Here is a 16,676-nt window from a genome sequence, read left to right as displayed (position 1 = left end):
GTCCTTTAAAACTTTTATGATGAAAAAAGATAAGTGCTATTTTAAGTGTTTTTATTTATTTTATGTTTTAACCTTGGCTTTGAACCACTAAGAGTAGAAGTATTAAAGTCATACCCTGCAACCATTTTTTTGGTTTGTTTATTTTCAGTACTGTAAAGAATATTTCTGTTTTGATGTGAATCGGGCAAAAAATTGCAAATTAACCTACATGGCCAACTTGCACATGGTGAACAATGGAGGCCATTGCAAATTAAACAAAGATGGCCATTGATCTGAACAGATTGATTCCATGGAACATATATTCTGAAGAACAAGTCCTACAAACCGATGATTTTGTTTTGTTCTCTGCACAATCATACTCAATGCTACAAACAAGACACGCCTGCAGTGGTGGCAGTAATTAATTCCTCACTGGCTCTTCTCCATCCCGTAGGTATCTTCAGCACCACTGGCAACCTTCCGCCTCCTCTCAGCTATCATTTCGGTGTATGCCTGACAATTCAGATGGTTAGTTCTACTTCGTTCTCTGCACAAACAAGCAATTATCTAACAGGAACTACTGCAGATCATGTTGAGACTTGAGAGTTGAGAACACATTCAGATCAAAGACTACAGATTGAAAGTAGACAATATGTGATGGTTACACCGACAAGGTCCAGTCGGAAATCAGAAATAATGCTCGTCACTTCAGGAACTACGGTAACATCTACAAAAAAAACTATAGTACAGTGTATGAAGCACTAGTCGGCCAGGGTGATGTTAAATCTCAAGTGGCCACAAGATTTCTCTGCACTCACGCCGGCCTTTTGCATGTAGTACTTGCTATCTTGATACCATGCAATCTCAGTTGAGGCTATCATTAGCTAAATCTACCCTCTAGTGCTCTATGTTGTTTTTAGTTCTCATGTATACAGCTAGCTCGTGAATTAAAGTACATCCCCTTAATGCGAACATATGCTAAAAAACTAAAATTATAGTGTCCATTAATTTTGAGATATTACTATGTGATTTTGTTAGGAGTAAAAGTCCACCAAGACACAGTTACAAACATTCTTGTGCACAATATGATGTGATGAAAGATGTATCTGATAGATTCTGGTAAGTGGGGGGACGCACAATCAGGGTAAGAAAGCTAAGTGTATAATTTAGCAGTTTGAAAAGAACCTATGCAGTTATGCTATAAGCCTGTAACTACATTAGTTGCATAAGAATTATGTCAAGACCAAACGAGAGTGTTATTTCAATCTACTTTCATCAACCGTCTGAAAATTCATTTTTTTACGCAAAAAAATATTTTTTTGACGCAAGTCTGAAAATTCATGATCATGGGCTTGTGGAACAATCATAAGTGGAGCCAGTGTAACCTACAAGGCTCTGACCTCTAGCCAATCATATAAACACCACAAAGTGGCAAAAAGAATAAGGGAAATGGTTTTCAAACCTTGGGATAGGAGTAAAGAAATATGTACCACCATGCACATATTACAAAAGAAACCCCTCCGGTGATCACAGCGGAATGGATGGGCAACCAACTACCGGCAATTGCAACAGCCCCTGAAAGTAAGATTGTCCAAGGCTGACACCTGAAAATGGGCATTATATATAGTTGTAGTGATCATACTCGGACAAAAGCATATGAAAGGATATAGTTCTGTAGAGTCAGAAGAGTTAAAGTTGTTAGAATGTTCAACAGAAAACAATAAAAGATGTTCTTTTTCCTTCTTATCTGATACAACTTGTGAAGATCTTACTAACTTTGGAGGTTGATAGGAAATTGAAGAATTGGTAGACATCAATTAATCCATTGTTTATTTGAAGCAAAGACATAATCAAAATTCACTGGACCATTCAGTCATTGACGATGGACAATAGTATCACTGCATTTATCATTTGGCATTTTGGTTATAATTTACAATTCACAACATATCAACAAAATTTCAGATTGTTTTTCCTCTCATATATGCAGAGAACAGAATTTTAGTCTCTACTTTGTCCTACTACTATTTTGCTCAACTCAAGCTGCTTCAATTTACACTGCAAGAAACGAGGAACCAAGAAACCGTACCAAGAAGGCTTGGTGTCCCAGACGGAGTCGTACTCGAGCGACAGGTAGTTGAGGTACCCGTCCATGTCCTCCACCACGCCGTCCTCCCCGAAGAACTCCGCCCCTCCGCTCGCGCCCCCGTCCCCCTTGCCGCCGCCGCCCCGCGCCACGCCAGCGCGCCGCCGCCTGCACGCGAGCTGCAAACCTCCACCGGAAGAAGCGGCGCCAGAGGAGGAGGAGGAGGAGGAGGCGAAAGGCGCTGCGGTCCTCGCGAGCCTGGGCGTCCGCGAGGGCGACCCGCCGCCGCCGGCCGCGCCGCAAGAGCAGCACGGCGGCGTGGACGGGAGCAGGCAGAGCGCGCCCATTTTTCTCGGCCTCCGCTGACGTACGGCGCGGCTTTCCTCTCTCTCAGAGCGGCTACCGATGCTGCGGGTTAATGGCCAGTATTTGTTTTGCGAGCAAATCCTGATTTGTAGCGGAAAAATTTGTCATGTATCTGGTGGGCTGCATGGGCTGCTGGAGAAATGGGCTTGGCCTAGCTCACATACTGAAGGTGCAAGCAACCAAGAAGTATAAATACCAACCGTGGCAGTGAGAGAAGGCATCGATAAATTAGAACCTGATGGCTGTGGCCTCTTCTTCCTCCTCTTGATTTCTCCTCTAATCCCCTACTCTGTGTTTCTCTGATTCCCTTTACCCCCTGCTTCTCTTCCCAATCTCTGCTGCTAGTTCTTCCAATTTGTATCCCTGAACTTGATATACAGAGTTGGAGAGGATATATTGCTTCTGTGCTTGTGTTCACCAGTGAGATTCATGTGGGATCCTGACAATATGGTATCAGAGCAGTCGATTCATGGGATTCCGATCCGGGAGATGCAGTGGACGACACATGGGGGCAGTGACGACTGTTGGGGCCAGGATTTGAGCCATGGAGGTGACAGTGTCGGAGGCGCCCGTCAGGTGTTCGATGAAATGCCAAGCCGGTTAGGAAGTGCTGCAGGTGTTGCACTCCATGTCCAAGTGAACCACCTCATCTACCCTGTGTCTACCAATGTGATGCATCAAGTCTTCAACCCCTACGGAGCAGTGGCGGTGCAGATGCTTGTGGTTGATGCATGGCGTGTGGAGGCAATTGTTTGGTTTCGGACGACCTGTGACACAGAGTGGGCTTAGGCTGAACTCCACGGCCGCAATATCTACGACGGGGGCTGCGTGTTGGATGTGCAACATGTGCCGACCTTGCTCGAAGACAGAGCCGATATTGCGCCCACCAAGTGTTCGATGCAAGTACTAGGATGTGCCACCACAAAGTCTGATACCCAGAGCACTCCTACTACTTTGGAACACGTGTTCCCGGCCACCATGAGCCCATCTGCGGCCTCAACCAAATCAGCAGTCACAACAATGTCGGCTTCGCTCACCGAGGCCATGGAGGCTGAAGCTAGCATGGACAAGGTGGTGGAGAACGCAGGCAAGGCCATTCAAGACCTGTGCACTAGGATCGATCGGATTTTGGAGGCATTTCGCGACACCAAGGTGGATTTATCCGAGAACAAGGATTCCACTAGAGATGTGGCAGTGTTGAGCGCCAACACTAGTCCAACTACCATTGCATTGGAGGTCAGTGCTGAAGCTGGCCCAACTAACCATGTTGACTCAGCCAAGCTTGGCATGGGAACAACCATCGAGTGTTCAATGAAGGGGAAGAATCAGTTGGTTGATGATGATGGCAAAGACATGGCCAACGATGAGAGAACTGAGCTCATTGAAGTGGATACCAAGTTTACTTCTGTGAATTTATGCTTCAGAGATCCATGGTTAGCCCTCAATGCAATTCCTTCCAGGATCTTGATTGGGTGTCTAAGCCATGACCTTGGTGTTAACAGTCTCTCGTTGGTTCCATCTACGTTGGAAGTGCCATACTATTGCTTTGTATTGGGCTTAGTATGTAGAGTTAGCTCTCCACCAGTACCACTTTGGAGAGTGGCAGTTCCATTGTACAGCGATCAGGTCTATTCAGGTTCTCGGCCCTCGCCATGGCCTGATCCATGGTTGCATTCAGGCAGCGGAAGTGTGGTGGTATTTTAGCCTCTCCAACCATGGCCACCCCCTCTACAAGCCAAGACCAAAGGTTCTATTGTTGAGCGGCAGCTAAAACTGTGGCATGATCCTCAAATAAAACAAGATAACAAAGGTGTTGTGGTGAATCTCCTACAACCCAGACTTTCACCTGACAAATGGAATGAGTCTTGGTTCAGTTGTGATAATGCTTGGGAGTTAGCACAAAGTCACTGCAAGTTCTTACTGACAGAACACATGGCCTTGATTGCACAATATGAAAAGAATCGCTTTGAGCAAGATCTAAGTCTGTGTATGGTAAGCAAAAGGGCATCCTGGAATCTTTGAAATCTGTTGACTGAGGGATCAATATCACTAATGGAAGCAAAAGCACAATTGTTTAGGAGGATGCATTGGGTTGGTAGTAAAACTATGGATCAATTTGTGTGGAATTTATGCATGCCGAATATGGAGAAATCACCATGGCCACCACCTCCTCATAAGATCAGAACTGATTTATTGTGGTTGAATTCGCATGAAGTATCATCTCTCCAATTCAATGCTGAATTTTGGAGGTTGCTGGCAAGAATCAATTTGTTTGATTGCCATTCTGGACAAGAGGATATGCAGCTGTTCCAGGCAGGTGCAAAGCAGTACTCTCCTTTGGTGGTTAGAATGGCCCTTGCCGATCATTTGCAAGCACCCTGGGACCCTGGAGGCAGTAACCTGGTTACTCTCTTGCATGTTAGGAAGGACAGGCAGCAACCACCACCACGACCACTGCAAATTGTCTTTCCTATTGGATTATCTGGTGTGAAGGTCTGGCTATTGTTTGCTCTCACTTTGGTGCAGTTCCTTGGATCGGTTACCACGTATAATGCAAAGTGTTGGAGATTTTCGCCTGATAGTGTTTCAATCCAAGGGAGTAAAGAATCCAATTTCAGGGTTGCAATCCTTATGTGCAGAAGTTCAGATAGGCAATTTGCAAGCAGCAATATAGCTCTGAACATTCAAACAAGCTCTTCTTGTCATGTTTTACAGTGTGGTCAAGTTCTAAATTCTTGTCAAGTACCAAGTTCATTTCAGCTCAAACTTACAGCAAGTTGTTTACTGGGCAAACATTCTCTTAGAAGGAAAGGCATAGGTTCTGTTCCTACTGACAAAAGAACCAATTTACAAGTGCTGCTGCATCAACTTATGTACAAGAAATCATATCAAATGTATGAGACCAGAGCTCAAGTGCTGAAACTGACAAGGCCTTGGAATCTTGGAATTCTTCTTCTCAACAATTCCTTGATGGCTATCTACAGCAGAAGTTGTTGCATCGACTTGGGGACAAGTCGATTTTTAAGGAGGGAGGAATGTCATGTATCTGGTGGGCTGCATGGGCTGCTGGAGAAATGGGCTTGGCCTAGCTCACATACTGAAGGTGCAAGCAACCAAGAAGTATAAATACCAACCGTGGCAGTGAGAGAAGGCATCGATAAATTAGAACCTGATGGCTGTGGCCTCTTCTTCCTCCTCTTGATTTCTCCTCTAATCCCCTACTCTGTGTTTCTCTGATTCCCTTTACCCCCTGCTTCTCTTCCCAATCTCTGCTGCTAGTTCTTCTAATTTGTATCCCTGAACTTGATATACAGAGTTGGAGAGGATATATTGCTTCTGTGCTTGTGTTCACCAGTGAGATTCATGTGGGATCCTGACAAAATTCGATCAAAATTCATTTTGTCTGCAAAACCAATCACCGGCCCAATCATCAGATAATGGGCCAGGCCGATGTTACCTGGAACTCGTCACGGCCCGTTTATGATTACAAAAGCCAAAGTTATACGCCAGCCCAACAACCTTCGACGTCGTCGCCAGCCGTACCTTTTGCTATCAGTTCTTGACGTCAAATAGGGTGTAAAGTTTCGTGGTGTCAACGTCCGGTATTATACAGGGTATAATTTATGGTGTTCAGGTATTAATAAAAAAACTAATTATAGAATCCATCAGTAAACCGCGAGACGAATTTATTAAGTCTAATTAATTCGTCATTGGCAAATGTTTACTATAGCACCACGTGGTCAAATCATGTAGCAATTAAGATTAAAAGATTTATTTTGCAAATTAATCGTAATATATGCAATTAGTTATTTTTAAGACTATATTTAATATTTTATGCATGTGTTTAGATAATGTGATGTCCGGACGAGATCTATACACCCCCTATAGCCGAAAAATGTACTCCCTCCGTCCAAAAAAAAAGTAAACCCTGAGTTTCCGTGCCAACATTTGACTATCTGTCTTATATGAAATTTTTCTATAATTAGTATTTTTATTGTTGTTAGATGATAAAATATGATTAATACTTTATGCGTGACTTATCTTTTTAATTTTTTTCATATTTTTTTTAAATAAGACGGACGGTTAAACATTAGACACGGAAACTAGGGTTTTTTTTTTTTTTTTGACGGAGGGAGTACTCCTTAACAACCTCGACACACGGGGATCGTACGTTCCATCGAGACCGCGCTTTACAATTCTCGACCTCAATACGTGGCAACTGGCTAGTAGCTAGCTAGGGAAATATCCTCACGTACACATGCTATCCTGGCCAAATGATCAATCGATGCTGAGCAACCTACTGTAGCATGCATGCATGTGTCCGGTGAGTCTCTTTCGTCCAACGCACTACACGCCCAACAACCGGGAGTGTGCCCGATCCACACGACACGCGGACGGCGTACGCGTGTGCTCTTATCCGAACGCCGCCGTTTCCGGATGTTTGTGTTACAACCTTATCGCAGAGACCGATCGGTGGGTGACTGATGAATATCCCTCCATTATTTTACTCAGGTGTATATATTCTTTCCGTCACTAAATATTTAACGCTGTTAATTTTTTAAAACATATTTGATCGTTTGTCTTATTTTAAAATTTTAAATACTTACTAACTATTTTTTATTGTTAAATAGGACGAAAATTCATAACATGTTTGAAAAAATTGACGGTAACGAATATTTAGGACGGAGGACTATATCGATAAGAACACGCGCGTACGCCTCGTCCCCACGTACGTCGCGCGCACGCCGGCGACGGCGACATGGGCTCCGATCCGCACCTCCCCGCGGAGCAGGAGGAGGAGGATGCGCGCGAGGCCGCTGTGGATGGCGACGACAGCACGGTGTGACGAGGTTAGCAGCGAGCGATCCTATCTAAACTGCCCAAACCCAACAGCTAGCGTCTAGCGATCGATCGAGGATAAAAATTCTAGAAACGTACGTACGCACCGTCCGTCCGTCCGCGTCAGCGCCCACGCACGATGCTTGCATCCGCCGAACTGCCGGTTGATGCGATGCGATCCCCGGGCGACGCGTCGGTCCAATCAAGTTGCCGCGCGCGAGCTGCTAGTAGGTGATAAGGCCAGGCACATATAAAAACGGGTCTCCCCATCTTTCCATTTGGCAATTGGCTGCACAAGAAGCAGCAAGGGAGTGACTCGGAGTCGTAAAGGCGAATATTTAGCTGCTACTAACTTCGTTCCATATTACTTGTTTTTTTAGTTTTTGTTTGTCAATATTTGATCAAAAGTACTTTAATATGACTTATCTTTTTTTTATATTTATACTAATTTTTCAAATAAAACGAATGGTCAAACGTTACAAATAAAAAGTCAAAAACGTCATCTATTATGGGACGGAGGGAGTAGGACAGTAGGACTGAACATACTACAGGTATTACATATGGCAATGCTGAAATTTTTATATTTTGGTCCTTTTTGAAAACTTATTTTACAAATAGACCCCTGAGAAAACTTAAACCGGGAATGGTCCTTTTTGGGGCGCCAGAGTGGCTGGCGCCGTACCCCAACATGGCGGCGCCAGCCACACTGGCGCCGTGCCCATGCCACCGTGGCACTAGGGCTGTCGTGGAGGTGCTGACTGGGCAGAATGGGGGCGCCAGCCACACTGGCGCCGCCCCTCCTACCACGGCGCCAGCATGGCTGGCGCGCCCCTCCTCTGTGGGCCGACCCCTTAAACCCCGTGGGCCCCACCACCTATCTCCTCCCCACTCCCATTTTCGCCCAAGCACCAGCCCGAGCTGAGCAGCAGCAGCTCTCCCCCTCACCTCCCCACCTCAAATCCACTCCATTTGAACTCGTTTTTCGCGGAATTTTTTGTGGAAATTAAAGAGAAAGGTAGACTCCTTCATTCACCCCTCTTTTTTTTCGTTTTTATTGGTTGAATTTGTAGATCGGTGGGTAACCCTAGAACCCCGTTTTTACCCAAATTTGTGATTTTTAGCATTTGTTCTTAGGATTGGCTTGTTGTAGTGCTACATGTTTGCAATGTACTCATTGGTGTCACGATTTTTTTAACCATATATGTGGTAATGTTAATTTTTGGATGGTTTGGTTGGATGGATGGATGAAAAATTATGGTTGAGGCATGAAAGTAATTTTAATTTGATGGACTTGATGCTATAGTCTATATGTTAAACTTTTAACCATTAATTATATAAAGGTGAGAAAATTTTGGTTGCATTATATAAATTGATTGTAGTTAACTAGAACTAGGTTGGGTTGTATGACGGAGTATTTGTAATATTTCGATGTGTAATGCACTAGTAAACTTGTTGATAGTTGTAAGTGGATTAAATATTTTTTTGGAGTAGTAGCTTTGGGACAATTTAAGTTATGCATTGGTTATAATATGTCGGTTTGGACTACGTTTAGGAATGAAGATTTAATTTTTGTTGCAAAGTTACATTTGATTTTTTGGTGTAGATGGATAGACTTGTTCGTGTTTACTACGGTGGTAGAGTGGTGGAACCTTATGTTGGTGCACATGTTGAGTTTGAGGATATGTCATTGAAGACCATTTTGTTTCCCACCCACCCAACTCTAGATGAACTAAGGTCACGAGTGAAAGAAGTTCTTGGATGGACCGAGGATAATGTGGAGATTCGTTTTTATGGGAGATACGATGTTGGTCAAGGGCATAAGTATATATTAAATGTGATAGGTCAGTTGGAATGGGAAGTTTACTTTGATTTGGTAAAAGAGTCTCAGTTTAGATCTCTAGAGGTGTTTGCATCAAAGTTAGTTCGTACCGTAGAAAATTTGGATCTAAACAAATCTCCTTCTTATCATTACGTTGAGAAGAATTTTGTGACATATTATTCTCGTCGTGGAGGGGGTGCAAGTAAGACTGAGTTGGTACGAGAAGACTTGGAGGGGGAAAGAGAGAAGAAGAGACCTTTGCTTGGAAATGATTTATGGGAGGCAGGACCATCAAAGAGACATTGCGGTAGTGCTGATGTGGATGCAGCGAGGGAAATGAAAAGGGAGTTAGTACAAGAGGGGCTTGATCTAAGTGAACATTTGTCGGCGAGTGTTCATTGGTCGTCGTACGGAGTCAACCCTGAATACCCGACAGAAGTAGCAGGCCAATATGTGAATCCAGATGATTACTTTGATGTCGAATTGAGTGGTGGTCACGATTCTGTCTCAGTAGAAGTCAATAGAGATGATGTTGACGAGGAGGCAAGTGTTGAGCGATATGATGTTGACTTTGCTGAAGACTCTGATGATGACCGTCCATTCCCTCCACTTACTAATAATGACAAGTTAGCATTAGAGGAATGTCGTGCGTTTGAGAAGGTGTTTGGGAGGAAGCCGGACATTCCTGAGTTTAGGGACCTAACACATGCCCATGGTGCACTACTAGATGGCGGCATCAACCTAGATCAGTTGCCAGAACCATTCCAGGTGGATGGTCTCAGAAAGGGTTTAGAGTTCCCATCCATGGTCGCATTGAAGCTATGGCTCCAGGAGTAAGACTACCGGTTGGAAGGCCTAAGTGGAGGCAAAGCTTCACTCCTTGGCCCTACAATGAGCCAGACATAGAGAAGACAGTGGCCTACCTTTTTGAGAGTACTGCCACTGCACATGCTCATCGGGATGTGGCATACAAGCAGTATGTCAATGAGATGGACTGCTTACAGCCTCAACATGTAAGTACTTCCAATATCACTTCTAGTTAGACATTTACTTCTTTAATTGAGATACTAACTAACGACATCTCTTCAACTTTTGCAGATTGAGTGGTTACCATACCACACAAATGAGGCTTCAAGCCTGACCCTTAACTCGATGTGCAATCGAGACTCTGACTATTTCATGTACCAGTGCCCATTGATTTGTTTCTGGGCAGTTGAGTACCACCTTCCGCACCGTGTCATGCGACAGTTCGGGAAGAAACAAGACTGGCCGGTTGAGGACATCTCAACTGGAGTTGAATTACACAAGTAAATATTTCTTATCTTTGTTTGCTTTCATTGTCAATGTTCAATTTTGTACCATTTAACCCTTGTCGATGCTCACTATTGTTTCATCACCTTCTACTTGTCTAGGTATGACGGGGTGAGAACAAAGAAGGTGAAAGACTGGGGGCTAGAGCATAATAGATACATTGATGAATGGAGGACAGCCGGAAGGAACGACAGGTACATTGAGACTATACACCAAAATCATCTTTTCTCAGAGTACCTTCGTTGGCTGCATACAACATATAGACTGTTCCTCCGCCCTACTTGGACGGAAGCCGACATAGAGGATGACCGCGACTCCGATGAGGGGCGGAATCCCTATGATGTCCGGACTAGAGTTGGATATCAAATGGAGCACGCCCCACTTAGAGACAGAGTCGTAAGTTTTCTTGCATTTGTCAAAGTTATTTCCATTTTCACCCTAGACCCTAACATATATCTTCTCACGCTTTCAGTCGAGAGAGCTCCTCAGGAGTGTGAATGAAATGGGGCATGCCCTCCAAGCTCCGAGGGGTGGTGAGGACACGGAGAACACACTCCGCAATGTTTTAGAGGTAAAATTTATTTAGCACTATGCATTACTTGAGTTATGCCTAACAAACTTCTTTTTTTTTTTTGAAATGCAGAAAGTTCGTCAAAAGTGCCGGAAACTTGCAGCAAGATTAGGTTGCAAGTCGGTTGGATTGGACGACGTGTACCAACCGTGGAGACTACCACCACCACTACCTCAATCCACGCGTCCAAGTACCGCTCGACACTCCATCAGGATAGAAGAGCGTGAAGAAGTTGGTGGCTTGTCGTCGTCACGCATTCCGCAAGGGAGGGGAAAGGGGAAGGCGCCGGCTCCACCTAGCGACGACGATGACGACAACGACGAGGAGGATGAGGACTACGTCGCACCAGACGCTGAGGAGATAGACATGTCGCAGCTTCCCGACGCGCCTCAGGGGACGTAACCCACGCAATACAACTTGCGATCCACTCGGGCAGCGAAAAAGAGGTAAAATGAGCTTACCATTCTCAAATGTTATTTGATTTCCCTCATTTTGTTTTTAAAATTTTTTAAACATTGGATTTTCAAATGTAGGTACACTCCGGGCTCGCAAGCTATTCGACGCCAACGGAAGAAGTGATTTGTATGAAGTTAATCTATTTGTTGGTAGTATGACATATGTGGTGCACTATGTGATATAAAATGTGATGGACTATGTGAGGACTATGTGATGGACTTTTGATATTGTTTCATGTGTGGAATATAGGATGGACTTTTGGCATTATTTGATGTGTGGAATATGTGATGGACTTTTGTCATTGTTTGATGTGTGGAATATGTGATGGACTATGTGATGGACTTTTGGCATTGTGATTTGTGCAATTGGAACTTGTTTTAGTCCGTACGAATCTGTGAATTGTGATTTGAATTGCGAACTGTGAATTGGTACATTTGTGTAATATGGATCTTCAATTTGCAGGGAGGCAGAGGGCGGCGCCAATCACCCTGGCGCCGCGGTTGGGGAGTGCGGCGCCAGCCAGTGCCGCGAGGCAGAAGGGTTTTGGGCGGAGGGAGGGCGGCGCCAGCTACCCTGGCGCTGTGGTCCATGAGGGCGGCGCCAGCCGAGGCCCGGAGGCAGAAGGGCTTCGATGGGGGGAGGAGGGGGGCGCCAGCCACCCTGGCGCCGCGGTCTGGGGGGAGCGCCAGCCGTTGCCCGGAGGCAGAAGCGAAAATTTTGAGGGGGGGAGAAAGTTGGTGGGGCCCGCAGAGGAGGGGCGCGCCAGCCATGCTGGCGCCGTGGTATGAGGGGCGGCGCCACTCTGGCTGGCGCCCCCTTCGGCCTAGTCAGCACCTCCACGACAGCCCTACTGCCACGGTGGCACGGGTACAACGCCAGTGTGGCTGGCGCCGCCATGTTGGGGTACGGCGCCAGCCACTCTGGCGTCCCAAAAAGGACCATTTCCGGTTTAAGTTTTTTCAGGAGTCTATTTATAAAATAAGTTTTCAAAAAGGACCAAAATGTAAAAAATTCAGTATGGCAATGACTAATGACGAGTAGACAGATTTCGTTTTAAACGTGGGGAAAGTTCCTCGATTCCTATATTTAACTAGCCAGTTTAAAATTGAACGAACCAAGTTCCACTTGAACCGAATCGTTCCATATCAATGGTTCTTTTCATAACAGTGGTCCAGTTAATTGTCTAATGCATAATTACTTCTATAATCTTAGAAGGTATCTACTCCTTGATGGATGCAAGAACATTTCATTTGTATGCGACAGCTGCATCTGCTATTGTGCACGGTGACTACTCATTGCAGCTCTACGATTTTTTAAGGGGAAAAAATAGCATGCTTCAATTTGTACAGTGGCCACACACACACACACAAACAAAAAAAAAACAGCAATCAAAGACAAATTCCTTGCTCATAGTGCCATTTACATTTTACAGCAAACAAAAGCTGATCATCAGAACTGATATACACATGCATATTTCCTTGTCAGCCAGGCCCATATACAAATACACTGCACACGCACTCAGCATCAGGAATCAGAATAATTTACATGATAATTAATGGACAGTACTTGCTTTTATTAGTGGCGATTTGTTTATGTGCGAATGGATTAGGAACCGATTACGCCAGGACTGACGTTGGCTGGATGATGGAGTCCAGATCGGACCTCATTCCCTTCGTCTTCTCCGCGGCGCCGTGGTCGAGCTGTTCGCCGGCGACGGCGACGGCGACGCCGCCCCAAATCTCCGGGATGGCTCGCCGGAGGCTGCCGATGCTCTCAAGAGCGTAGTCGGCCTCCTTGCTCCTCACCCTCTTGCCAACCTGAATATTAATTGAGAAGATTAATTAGCTAACGTAAATTCGTGTTCATGCAGGAAACTTAGCCGCAAAGTATGCAAATTAGTTGGGTCTCAATGGGCTATGGCCCCTGTTATCAAACGTTGGCACGTCATGGATACTGTTCATCGATGCGATGGGTTAACGGCTGTACACTGGCAGAGGAGATTTTTTGTGTGTGTCTCCTGTTTTTTTGCCATTATTTTTCACTAGCTTTTGTTGTACTAGTAGGAAAGGACTATATATAAGTGCTATTTTTCTTTTTAGAAATTGGTTGTTGAAACCGAATCCAGCAAAGAACACATCGAAACCATATATTTAAAAAGTCTCTATATTTAAAATTATAAATTTTCCCTGCTCAAGTAGTATCAAGAGGCAATTTGTTCAACCAATCATGGGGGATCATATATGCCAGATATATCAATCACACCGACCAGAGCCGTGTCGACGACATGGCCAATTTGGTGCCAGCCACAAATGCGAGAGCACTAAATTATGTGACTAAGCGTCCATGTGCAAAAGCAGGATTAACCAATAATGCACACACAGTTTGAGTGCATAAACCAAACTCTTGGCATCACGGCAATGAAGAAATTGGGATATATGCTTTTCTAATCCGACAAGGCCAACACCATCAGCGATGCATCAGCTGCAGGGACGCTGTGTGCACCGGCCACCTGATCGACCAACCCATCGACAAATGGACAGGCAGAGACAGCAACTTATATGCCTCATTGATTTTTGTGTATTTTTCCCGATAATTACTATAGGAATTGAATCGATATCTACCAATCATGTAAATTTTTGGTGAAATTAATTTTACTGTGTTTTGAACACATCTATGTCCCGTTTGGAGCTAGTAAGGATTTTATGGTAGTGGAGAAAAAGATTCAGATTTCAAAACAAGGAAAATACAGTCACTTGGTTATAGTAGCTTAAACCAACAGTGCGGTACGAAGAAAACTGAAACACACAATTAAGTTGTGGTGGTTAATTACCAGGGCGGTGAGGAGGCCAAGAGCTTTTCCTGCGGCGATGTTCCTCTCGCTGTCGTCGAGGAAGAGCTGACAGAGCAAGAACGAGTTATTTACTAGCTTCGTGATCATTGACAAGAGCACAAACGAAGCACGTAAAATCACATATACCATATGTGTGCGATATGTTTGTTTCGATGGAAAAGGATACGCTGACAAAGACCCTATTACTACTCGTTACTTTCTAAGCCTTTTGGGTTTACACTCGATGTCACTTTCCAAGATGCATAATACACTCTTTGGTCCATAGACATTCTATTTCCTCCATAGACATTCTATTTCCTTGTTGTGATAAGAAAAATGGAAGAGTGATTAATACATTTTGGGTTTGTAAATTAACGGTATCATTAGAGGATAGACCTGCTGTTAAATGTACATGGTTAGATAAAAAAAATTTGGTACTTCGAGTTACCTATATCGACTGGAGATACTAAACTTTTCACCAGAAAATGAGTTACTTCCCAGTATATTTTTAAGAATGATAAAATTGCCCATATGGTTAACTACATTTACATTGCAACAAGCTCCAAAAAATCCTACTGAAAAATGTCGAGCAGGGTGTGGTGGCTTACCGTCCGGTGTGGATTGGTGCCGGCGATGCGCAGAGCCGCGACGATGGCATCGGGGGACGGTTTGAGGATCACGCCGGGGCGGTCATCGCCGGAGGCGCACGGCGCCTCACCGAAGAGGTGAGGGTTCATGGTCTCGAAGCACACGACGGCGTCGAAGCAGCCCTCGTCGACGCCCAGCCGCTGCAGCGCCTTCCTCATGTGCGCGCGATCAGAGTTGGTGAACAGCTGAAACACGAACACGAATTAGCTGCCTCCAATTAAGTCCGGAAAACCACAGGAATTTCACAGGAAAAAGGGAGGATGCGTGAGCTTACAATTTTGCGCTGCGGGATGCTCCGCAGAAGGCCGGCGAGCTGCGGGTCGGCGGCGATCCGGTCGTAGGGCAGCCTCCCGTGCACGTAGCTGCGACGATAATCGATCAACCAAGCAGCGTCAGCATTCGGATTAGACAGAAAATTAGCCGCTTAATAATTACTAATTGGCTTGTCGAATTGGTTAAGCAAAGCTGCAAAGGTAAGTGATGTGATGTGTTGTGCTGACCTGTGGTACTCATCCGGGTGCACGTCATAGCCGAGAGCCTTTGCCGCGCGGAAACCCAAATCCGAAAGCCAAAGTTAGAAACGGAAACAGAGGACGAAAACAGAGGCGAATTTGGATTGTTCGAGTGTGCCGTGCGTGCGTGCGTGGGGGGATTGGGAATTGGACGTACGATGAGGCCGGCGAGCGAGCTGCCGTAGGAGCGGAAGAGCTCGACGCGGAGCGCGGCGGCCCGCTCCGCCGTGACGCCGCACCGTGCCATGAGGAACTCGTCGATGTTGCGCTTCGTCGCCAGCCCGATGCCCGCGCTTCCCGGGTACAGCGTGTCGTCGAGGTCTTCATAGAAAAGAAAGAAAGAAAAAAAAAACAGCCCGGGAAAGGCAGAGTTTAGACGGAGAATTGAAAGTGATCACGCTATGAGAGGAGCCTAGAATCGAGAGACAAACGTGGTTACCAAAGAGGACGCAGTCGAAAGGGGAGGAAGCGGCGGCGGTGGAGGCCATTGTTCGACGAGACAGAGGTGCGATGGCGAGAGCGATCAGACTAGCAGAGAGCGTGTGCTGATTGTAATGCGGGGAGGAGGGGAGAGCGGGTTTGGGGGTGGGGGGTGCGTTTAAATAGAGCGGGAGACGAGCTGGGGGGACGCGTGGATCACGAGAGGGAATTGGAATTTTTTTTGGTGTGTCGCCGTGGCGGTTCGGCTCGTGTTCCTCGCTGGACGCGGCGCTGTGTTGTGCGGTGGTCAGTGTGCGTGCACCGCTGGTTCCTTTCCTCGTGCGTGCTTGCGGGCGAAAGAAGGGAAGGGGGCGGCACTGCGGCACCTTGGCTGGCTCGCTTTCGCGATCGGTTTCGGCAGACGGGCAGACGGCAGCCTGCGCGCCTTCTCGCCGTGCGGTTCGTTCTCTGCTTCCGGCCTCCTCTGCTGCTGCAGCCCCTGAAACGAGGGCAGGAGGATATTTTCTGGCGGATTGACCGGACTGGGAATCGGAGATGGATTCCGGGTGAACCTCCACTCTGTTTCTTTTATGCAAACTCTAATGATTATAAACTTTTTTTAAAAAATGGTAAGATAAATTTATATATGTAATATATCACTTCACAACATAAAAATTTAAATCTAGCTTTTACAAGTTGTAATAAAAATAACAAATAAACTCTAACTAATATATTTTTTTACAGTTAGAAGTTCAATTCGTATTTGCATGTGCGTAAAATAATATATTACCATTAATTTATTTTATCATTTTTTAAAACTTTTACGTAATCGTTTAGTTAAC

General features: G+C 45.4%; 2 protein-coding genes across 2 annotated transcripts; both read right to left on the bottom strand.

Annotated features, from left to right (window-relative positions):
• Window positions 1-267: 267 nt before the first annotated feature.
• LOC127765840 (uncharacterized) lies at window positions 268-2,573 on the bottom strand. The gene is made up of 3 exons (XM_052290799.1): window positions 2,066-2,573; window positions 1,442-1,583; window positions 268-492 (listed from the first exon to the last, which is right to left on the bottom strand). Exons 1-3 carry the CDS (start codon window positions 2,407-2,409, stop codon window positions 409-411), a joined length of 570 nt encoding a protein of 189 aa, XP_052146759.1. The 5' UTR covers window positions 2,410-2,573; the 3' UTR covers window positions 268-408.
• A 10,231-nt stretch (window positions 2,574-12,804) lies between these two features.
• On the bottom strand, window positions 12,805-16,005 carry LOC127767890 (uncharacterized). The gene is made up of 7 exons (XM_052293367.1): window positions 15,854-16,005; window positions 15,572-15,735; window positions 15,403-15,440; window positions 15,177-15,264; window positions 14,863-15,087; window positions 14,255-14,320; window positions 12,805-13,241 (listed from the first exon to the last, which is right to left on the bottom strand). The coding sequence occupies exons 1-7, from the start codon at window positions 15,900-15,902 to the stop codon at window positions 13,041-13,043; spliced, it is 831 nt and encodes a 276-aa protein (XP_052149327.1). The 5' UTR covers window positions 15,903-16,005; the 3' UTR covers window positions 12,805-13,040.
• Window positions 16,006-16,676: the final 671 nt, after the last annotated feature.

The sequence above is a fragment of the Oryza glaberrima genome, chromosome 3 (assembly GCF_000147395.1).
Source record: "Oryza glaberrima chromosome 3, OglaRS2, whole genome shotgun sequence".
In the NCBI taxonomy this organism is placed as follows: Eukaryota; Viridiplantae; Streptophyta; class Magnoliopsida; order Poales; family Poaceae; genus Oryza; species Oryza glaberrima.
This window is presented reverse-complemented; position numbering and strand designations above follow the sequence as displayed.

Bases quoted from the DNA above. Each gene is read 5' to 3' on its own strand.
- LOC127765840 (XM_052290799.1), bottom strand. From the start codon at position 2,409: ATGGGCGCGCTCTGCCTGCTCCCGTCCACGCCGCCGTGCTGCTCTTGC. The intron at 1,584-2,065 runs GTACGGTTTCTT...GCCCATTTTCAG, and splicing joins TGGGACACCAAGCCTTCTTG to GTGTCAGCCTTGGACAATCT. The intron at 493-1,441 runs GTTTGAAAACCA...CTGAATTGTCAG, and splicing joins TTCTTTACTCCTATCCCAAG to GCATACACCGAAATGATAGC.
- LOC127767890 (XM_052293367.1), bottom strand. From the start codon at position 15,902: ATGGCCTCCACCGCCGCCGCTTCCTCCCCTTTCGACTGCGTCCTCTTT. The intron at 15,441-15,571 runs GTACGTCCAATT...CGCGCGGCAAAG, and splicing joins GCTCGCTCGCCGGCCTCATC to GCTCTCGGCTATGACGTGCA. The intron at 14,321-14,862 runs GTAAGCCACCAC...TTGCTCTGTCAG, and splicing joins GCACCAATCCACACCGGACG to CTCTTCCTCGACGACAGCGA.